The sequence below is a fragment of the Mustela nigripes genome, chromosome 14 (genome assembly GCF_022355385.1).
Source record: "Mustela nigripes isolate SB6536 chromosome 14, MUSNIG.SB6536, whole genome shotgun sequence".
Lineage (NCBI taxonomy): Eukaryota > Metazoa > Chordata > Mammalia > Carnivora > Mustelidae > Mustela > Mustela nigripes.
This window is the reverse complement of record NC_081570.1, coordinates 24,644,983-24,653,948: the sequence shown is the minus strand read 5'-3', so window position 1 is coordinate 24,653,948 and position 8,966 is coordinate 24,644,983. Positions and strand designations below refer to the sequence as shown.

At 56.6% G+C, this 8,966-nt stretch overlaps 1 protein-coding gene across 4 annotated transcripts in view; it reads left to right on the top strand.

Annotated features, from left to right (window-relative positions):
- Positions 1–282: 282 nt before the first annotated feature.
- Positions 283–8,966, top strand: part of TRIM62 (tripartite motif containing 62) — a 28,927-nt gene continuing 20,243 nt past the window's right edge. Inside the window, exons 1-2 of one of the 4 annotated variants that reach the window (XM_059377168.1) lie at positions 283–385; positions 927–1,360. In XM_059377168.1, coding sequence (XP_059233151.1) covers positions 953–1,360 — 408 coding nt within the window. In that variant the 5' untranslated portion in view covers positions 283–385; positions 927–952. Of the gene's footprint in view, positions 386–891; positions 1,361–1,600; positions 1,625–8,966 lie in introns of those variants that run through there. The other 3 variants (XM_059377170.1, XM_059377169.1, XM_059377172.1) reach the window with 3 other exon arrangements.

Sequence of the window (8,966 nt, the reverse complement as noted above, 5' to 3'; positions counted from 1 at the left end):
CACGCCTCTGTGCTTCTGCACCGGCTTCACGTCGATCATCCAGAAAGATGCTCCTTGTTTACTTGTTATCCTCTTAAATGAGCTGTCCTCACCCGCCGCAGGGATCCTAAGCGAGACGCTCATGTTGTTCTGTGTGCAGATCCTGAAGGAACAGCTGGGGCTTCGGTCCCCGGGGAGTACGGGAACGGTGGGGGCAGCGAGGGGGTCCGCAGGCTGGAGGCCTGGCCCCGCCTCTCCTCTCCCCCGCCCGCCGCAGGGGCGGAGTCGCCTGGGCCCGGCCCGCGGGGGCGGGGAGGGAGTCACTGTAGCTGAGAGCTTGCGCTCGGCTGGTTCCGGGTTGAGAGGCTGCGCTCGGACCGGAGCAGTGGCCGCTGAGCCGGCAGGGGTAAGGGGCCACGCCGGGCGGGGTCTTGGAGCCGAGATTAGGCAGCCGAGCTGCTCGCGCCCCTCCTCTCCTCTGCCACGCACGTCCGCGGCGCAGCTCCGCTTGGCTTTCCCCTTCCCCAGAATTCCCCATCCCCAGCTTCTCCCCCTCCCCCCACTGCACCCATCCCGGGATTTCAGCTCCCCTAAGGCCTCCGCCCCCCTCCTGGATCCTCTTCTCCCAGTACCCATCCCTTAAGACTGTCCCTTCCTCTAGAAGCTCCTTGCCAGGAGCCCCTTCCCTCTGACACCAGGGCCCCCTACCTCCAGCCCCCATCGCTTCGAGTCACCCACTACCTAGAGACCACCTTCCTGGACTCGCATCCCGGCTAGTCTCTGCCCTGCACCTCTACCTCGCGTTCCCCCCTCCCCCCCCGGCTAGCCCCCCCCCCCTTCCTTCTGTAGCTCCTACTCCTGCCTCTCCCCGTCTGCTCCCTGAACACATCTTTCGGTTGCGGCCCCCAACAGCGCCGCGCTCGCTCAGCCTCCCCCCTGAATCTCAGGGCCCCCTCTCGCCGCCCCCAGCGCCATGGCGTGCAGCCTCAAGGACGAGCTGCTCTGCTCCATCTGTCTGAGCATCTACCAGGACCCGGTGAGCCTGGGCTGCGAGCACTACTTCTGCCGCCGCTGCATCACAGAGCACTGGGTGAGGCAGGAGGCGCAGGGCGCCCGCGACTGCCCCGAGTGCCGGCGCACGTTCGCCGAGCCCGCGCTCGCGCCCAGCCTCAAGCTAGCCAACATCGTGGAGCGCTACAGCGCCTTCCCGCTGGACGCCATCCTCAACGCGCGCCGCGCCGCGCGACCCTGCCAGGCGCACGACAAGGTCAAGCTCTTCTGCCTCACGGACCGCGCGCTGCTCTGCTTCTTCTGCGATGAGCCCGCGCTGCATGAGCAGCACCAGGTCACCGGCATCGACGATGCCTTCGAGGAGTTGCAGGTGAGCTGCTGGGCCGGCCGGGGGCGGGGCCGGGGGCGGGGTCAGAGCTGAACCGTGGGCTGGGCCAAGTCCGAATTGCCACGGGGCGGGGCCGCCGGCAGGGTCAGGGCCCTATCAGAATTCGTACGGGACAGGGACGGGGCGGGGCCTACGGCCCTCCGCACCTGGCGGATCCGAGACGGACCCGAAGTAGGGGTGGGTCCTTGGGGAGGGGCCCGCCATGGAGTGACACGGCCGGCACCAGTGAGATCAGAGATGACCCAGGTACGGGCTTGGGGCAGGGTTGGGGACAGGCACGAATCAGAGCTGGAGGGCCACTGTCTGGGGTCAGGGGCCTGGACCTGAAGGCAGGGTCCACAAATAAACGGTTCAGGACAGAGTTGCGTCAAAACACTGATGGGAAGGGGAACACAATCAGGGCTACACAGGGGGCGGGGCCGCCGTCGGGGAATAGGTCAGGACTGGAGTCGCTGACGGGCAGGCTTGGGGCCGATGGGGCGGGACTCCATCTGGCGTGCATCGGGACCTAGGGAACTGTAGCAGGGCTAGATTTTGTGGGGGCAGGCCAGGGTGAAATCTGAGAGAGCCTAAGTTATGGCCATCCAAACTGCAGAGAGCGTGAGTTTGGTTGCCAAGGCCTAGGTAGGCCAGGGTATGTGACAGGTTAAAGGGAGGATCAAGTCCAGGTACCCTAAGAACTATTTGGGGTTTAAACCAGAGGAGAGGCCAGGATGACTGTGGGAACAGGACTTAAGATTCAAGATTTGGAGAATAAAGGCCCTGAGGTGAGGTGATTCAAGAAAAGGGAGGGGGTGGATCTCTGGGAGTCGCCAGAGGCTTTCGATGACCTCCTTGGCTCTGTTACCCTACTCAAGACCTTTGAAGACTAAATGAAACAGTATATGCAGGGTAACCTGAGCATAGTGAACCTAGGACTATAAATGATCTCCCTGAAACCTTCCCATCTTCACTGACCAACTCCTACTCAGTTCTCAAAGCCCTGCTCAAATGTCCTCTGGGTGTAAGCATCCCCAATCTGCCCTGGCCAAAAAAGAGGGAAGAAAAAAAAAAAAAGCATTAGAGCTGCATTTCCTCAAATATCCTCTGTTAATAAGTATGCTGTTCTAAAAAGTAGTATTCCAAGATCAGCTATATTGGGGAAATAAGAGTATATTCTCGATAGTCCCTTGGGGGATTCTGCATGTACATTTTACATATTAAAAGTTTGGAGAAATCTTGTGGCAAAGAGATCCGTTTAATGTGTTTACTAAAATGGCACCCAAGCTTATTTCAACGTGGAAGTCTAGAATCTTTTCCTCCACCTAAACCATTTCAATCCACCAGTCCTGTGTCTTTGGCCTGGGGATATCAATCTAGCACACAGTTCCCAAAGAGCAGAAACAGTCTCTGATTCATCGTATCTATAGCCCTAAAGCCTGGCATATCCGTGCTCCTCAGTAAAGTTTGAATAATGAATGAGTGAAGGACCAATTCTGGCCTGAGCTGGCCCAGACTGTGGAGCCTTTGGAAGCAGATTTTTCACTCATTTCTTGAATATGCAGTGGACTAATTTGGCACGTAGTGAGCTCCCTGGCCCTTGGGACTCTTAAGCAGGAGCTAAATAACTACTTTCCCTTATGTTGTAAGAGGTATCCTCCCCCCATCCCTGAGTCTCTGCGAGTCAGCCTGCACTTAGCAGATGCCTGTGGATGACCCATGGCCCAGGAGAAATGACCCCATGTTCACCATATCATATCTCCCTCCCTGCCCCTTTCATCCTCAAACCATGACTGACTCCTTCCCAGTCTGGCTTTTTGAGGATAGGGAGCAAGAACTGGGGGCTCTGGGAGCTTGCACAGGCTGGCATGGGCCTTCTATCCCCAGAGCATTTTGTGGCAAGCTCTGGTATCCCCATCTCTCTATTTGTGAAGTCACATAAACAGGGAGGGGAGAACCTTTGACATGGCTGGGTGCAGGCTGTGAGGCTTTGAAGGGACTCTGCTGCAACCATCTGTCCAACCTCTTCTTAATATAGATGACTGAGAGCTGGAGAGGTGAAATGACTCCCCCAAAGCCACACCAAGCGACTATGAGAGCACCAGGAAGCTCCACCTACCCCAGGCCATATCCCTCCTCTGCCACTTAGTCCCTCCCCTCCTCTCCCTGTCTGACCTTCTAGCTAGAGAGGCCTCTGCCTTCTGAGCCTGGGTTCCCCTGTCTGCAGACCGGGAAATCAGAATACTCAGTTCTTTGCAATCCATTCCACGTCCTAGGGGAATGCTGGAGGAATTAAATGTGTATTTTCTCTAAATGTTATTGACATGCTTCTACTCCTCGGTGAAAAGAACAAGATGGCCACCTACCTACCCTCTAGGGCAGTATCCTCCGGTCAGGTACTCTTGGGTTCCATACCTTCCCGTCTGTGTGACTCGCCAAGTCCCTTCATGGAAGCCTTGATGCTCTCTGGTCTGTAGGCTGGGGTCAAAATGGTTCTTTCCTACCAGGATTTCAGGAGACTGACCTGAGATGAACCTGCTGTTTGAGATGCTTGGCGCAGGGAAGGGGCTGGGTCAGCACGCACTCCCATCCCTTGTCCTTCTACCTGTGAGACCTCATGAGCCCAGCTGGGCGAATGCCCAGACCTGCCTCTCTTGCCTGAGAGGAGGCCTTGCTCTGGCGCCTCCTCTGGGCTTGGCAAGAAGGTGGCAGAGAAACATGCCTTCTGCACTCAAGAGGGGAGCTCCTAGGAGAGCTTCAAGCCACTCCCCACCCCACCTGCCTCTCTTTCCTTGTGGGGTAACATAATCAACAGAGCAGGGCTCACTCACTATGTGTGCACTGGGAATGAGGCTGAGCCTGCCCGGCACTGCCCCCCCTTCTCTCCTGGCTGCTGGTGGTTCTGTCCCCAGGGCTGCGAGAGCCTGGGCTTGGGCCCGTCTCTGGGAGAAGAACAGACTCAGAGCTGGCAGAGCCTTGGAGATCTTCTGGTTCAACCCTCACTTGACAGGTGGCGCGCAATGGCAGAGGAGGACAAAGCGGACCTTGCCCCAGGCCCGAGGCCCTGGGAGGGCTGTGCCTGGGCTCAGCTGGAGTCTCCTCCCTTCCCACCTAGCGCTTGGCCTGCAGCTTTTAGATTTATTATAAATCCTGAAGGCAGCAGAGCAGAAAGGTGAAGAACTCCCACTTCGTACCGGGCAGCTTCAATCCCAGTGCTGCCACTTCTTGGCGATGTGGCCTTAGAAGAGTCACTTCCGTCTCTGAGCTTCGAGTCCCTCACTGACAGCAGTGGGGGTGGATGAAATAAGATGATATTTGCAAGAACTCAGTACCGCACTCCGCACCTAGTAAGCACTCAGTAAATGACAGTTCTAGAATGATATCATACTGTACCCTATTGACATTGGTGTACAAGGCAGTCTTGTGCATTCTAGAATGTTTAGGAGTATCCTTGGCCCCTAAAAACTAACCAGCAGCATTTCCCACCACCCCCTCTCACTCCCCCACCCTCCCATCCCACTAAGCTGTGACAACCCAAAACATCTCCAGTCTTCATCTCATGTCCCCTGGGGTCAGAGTCACCCCTGGTTGAGACCCTTGTCCTAAAGAAGCTCTAAACAGCTTTCTAAGCTCAGCTTAATTATCACCTTCTCCGGGAAGCTTTCCCTGGCCTGCCAGGCGGAATTGCTTTGAACTTGATTCCAATACTGGGGTCAGATCCTGGCATCATCACTGATGAGCTGTGTGTCCTTGGTCAGGTCACTTCACTACACCAAGCCTCCACCTGCTTATCTATAACATGGGGATAATATGACCTCCCTGGGAAGGATGTTCTAAGGGTCAGGGTTATGGTATCAAAAGTGCCTGATAACTGTGCCCGGCACTGAGTCGCACACAATGTTTAAGTATCCTTATTGTTTCTGACTCTAAAATTAACATAATCAACAGAGCTACATAAGTTAAAAGTACTCCCCATCATAATCTCACCCCATAGAAAGACATGGTTAGAATTGCTTCTAGATTTTCCTAAAAATTTTAGAATTTTTGTGTACAGATGTGTGTGCATGTGTGTGTGCTTTCATGCCTTTCCCCGCCACACACCCACCTTTCTTTTTCACTGCTGAGCACTGGACCACAGAGCCAAAGGGAGGGAGGGAGCCCCCTCTCAGAAGTTTGGGGCTTCTCAGTCAATACCTACTGGGCCCTGGCGCTTTGCCTGGGACTAGACTAAGCACTTTCCTTGTATTACCTCATTTAATCTTCATAAAACCCTGTCAAGTGGTCCTGTCATTTGCTCCTTTTCCAGGCAAAGAAAGAGGCTCAGAGGAATGGAGTGCCTGGTTTGGTCACCCGGCTGGGAGATGCCAGGGGCAGGATCAGAGGCCAGTCAGACTGAGCCACTCCCCGCTTCCTTGCTGCCTCTGAGGCCCAGGTGGTTGGCCCCTACGTCCCCCCACCCCCCATGCTGCCTGTCTTTATATTTCAAGTACTCAACACAGGGTCAGGCCAAGGACACCTTCTGTGCTACCTGATGCTCCGAGGGCAGGTGGCTGGATGTCTTCTTGGTCAGACATGCAGCCGGCTCTCTGGCCTGAGACCTCAGCTTCCAGGCCTCCAGAGAAGGGATCATGCTCATTCCCACCCACCCCCTCCGGGCCTCACGTGACCCCTGGAACCTTTCCCAAGGCCTCTGTCCTGGGGGGGGGAGATGGTACTACACTGGCCTTGGGTGGGAGCCCTGCCAAGCTGGGCGTGGTGACCCAGAGACACCGAGACAGCCATGTGGGGAAAGAATGGGGTGAGGGGGCTGGGTTCAGATCCCACCTCTAGCTTCTTCCGGCTGAGCAGAAGGCACTGCCTCCTCTCACCCTTTCCCCGTGTGGGAGAGACAAGTAACAACAAGACTAGCCACTTGATGTGTAAAGAGGGAGAGAGACTTGCTGCCTCTCCAAATGGAGAGCAGTCGCGGAGCCGCCTTATTTGGTGCCACGGACAGGGAAGCAGCCAGGGTTTTTTGTTTTCCAAGGAAGCACCCTCTGCTGTTACTTCTCCCAGCAGAGGACAGGATGTCTGTGCCAACAGCAGCCTCCATGGAGGCGAGGCTGGCGGGGAGTCAAGCTCGGGGCTGGCTCTTGGCATTTCCACTTCCCGCCTCACAGGTGTCCGTGGCTGCCAGGAATGTTCATCCAGGACACCTTAGCTAAGCACCAGCCATGGCGTAGGAACTTGAATTTGGGTGGCCTCGGGATGTTTATTTCATAGAAAGTGTAGGATCAGGTAGGCAGTGACAACAACAGAAAGAAGAACAACTGTAAGGAAACACTAGGCAGTGAGCTAGGTGCTGTTCCGGGCAGTAAATCCCCTCTCCTTTCCCAGTTCCTTGCCTGGGACTCGCACCAGCACCATTTCACAGAGGAAGACAGCGAGGCTGAGAGGTTCTGTAACTTGCCCCGGATGGAGTGGGTGTGGGATGATGCCAGAGAGGGAAGACATTGTGGACACAAGGACACAAGGAGCTAACAGAGCCTCAACCCCCATCGCCCGGGTGCAGGGGCAAGGGCAGTGGCAGGGACAGCGCTTTGGTGGGGACGCTCACTGAATCCTCACGGCACCCCTGAAAGGTGGGGCACCTTGCTCTGTGTTACATGTGAGGAAACTGAGGCTCAGAATCTGTACCCACTGCCATGGCACCAGGAAGTGTTGCTAGAACTGAAACTCAGGCTGTCAGCCGAGCGACAGGCATGGAGATGAGCGGGTGGGTAGTTGTGGCTGGAGGGGAGGGCATCTGGGTTCAGGCAGGAATGGGAGAGTGAGGTTGCCCCGGCTGAGAAAGGGCCTTGAACACCCCCCCACCCCATCCCAAGGAGCTTGGATTTGTTCCTAGAGATGCTGGGGAGCCAAGGACAGGTTTGAGACCTGGGCCAGGCCAGGTCTGCATGATGGGCAATGGGCAGCTGGAAGTCTGGGAGAGTCTGGGGGCCAGGGGAGCAGCCAGGAGGCCTTTCGAGAGATTGCTGGTGGTCCAGGAGGGGTGGGGCTCAAAGAGAGAGAGGACATGCAAGTGTTCAGGCCTGTTGGGGGAGCAGGAGCATCAGGGGTTCTGGGCGTGGGAGAGGGATGGAGAGGAAGAATGTGGGGCAAGTTCAGCTTGCCATGTTGAGACTTCTGGCGTCCTTGGGTCAGAGTAGGAGAGAGAGCAGTACAGGTGCACAGAGAAGGGGAGGTGGCCTTATTTAGTCCCAGCCCAACCCCAAGGGTGGCTCTGATGCCCATTTTACAGATGAGGCTCCTCCAAGAGGTGAGCCCTGAGAGGGGAAGAGGTGATCTGCCCACGGTCATAAAGCTGGGATTCGAACCCAGGTTTTTCTGAGGCCAGAATTCACCCTATCTCCAATGGGTAGCACTGCTTGGTGACAGGGTTGAGAAGGGGCCCTGAAGCCTTCAGGAGACGGTTTCCTGCAGCAGCTTTGGCCCATAGGATGGGAGAGGGGTGGCCCCACAGGAGGGGCAGTCTGACCTTGGGAGTGTGAGAGACCTGGCTCTCTGTCCTCCCCCAAGGCTGCTGCCCTGGTCTGGGCCTCTCCAAACCTGCAGGGGAGCCCCAGAGCCTGTCAGCTGACATTTGCATAATTGTCTGCTCAGGTCTGCTCCCTCTTCAAAGGGAGGCCTACAGAGCTGTGGCCCCGCCTTCCGAGGGACTCCCCTCCCCCTGATAGGCTCCTGCTCTGATGGGGCCATCAGAGTCCAGCCCCCCATGAGGACCTTCAAGGCCTCCTCCACCTCCTGCTCTCACCCCAGCTAGCCCCACCGGCCCTTCCAGCTTGACTCCACCCACCTGCCCAGACCTGGCTCCCCTCACCCCCAGCCACCCCCCACTTCCTGCACACACCAGGTGTGCCCCTGCCCAACTAGTCTCTCCACCTGGGATGCTCTGACCCCACCCAGGATCCCTGAAGGACTCCTTCCAGTGCATCCTCCAGCCATCTTCCCCGGGCTTTCCATCAGGAATGATGTCTCTCCCGGAAGCCTCAACCGGTTCTGACTCCCTGTTTCACATGTCATTGAGATGATGATGATGACCATGACAGCAGCCAAGAGTGACTGAGTGTCACTCTGGGCATCATGTCAGGTCGCAAATTAAGTCATTGGATCCTCACAACCACAGACCCAACACTGCTATTAGCTGCTCTTTACAGATTTGGAAATGGAGCTGTGTGACCTTGGGCCAGCTGTCTGATCTCTCTGAGCCTCTATTTCCCCCTCCCTGAGATGGCTGTGAGAATTGCGTGACACGCACCTGTGAACCCAGATGCCGCCACTGCCCTTCCTCTTCACCAGCTCTGCCGCTCAGAGCTTCCTGTTTCGTGTCTCACTTCTGCCGGCACCATGTTTTCCAGTTGGTTCTCCTTTGTCAAGCCATGTGGCCACCGGCCAGTCAGTCCCTTTCGGTGGACCTCAGTTTCCTGTTAGGTCCGGAGGGTTTGACCACACGGTTCCTGGGGCTCTGCATCTGTGCTGTCTGAGACACTGGCCACCCGTCCTGTGTGGCTCTTGACCAATTCAGACGCGTAACCCAGCACCTCGGGGCCACTGAGGAACAGAGTTTCAG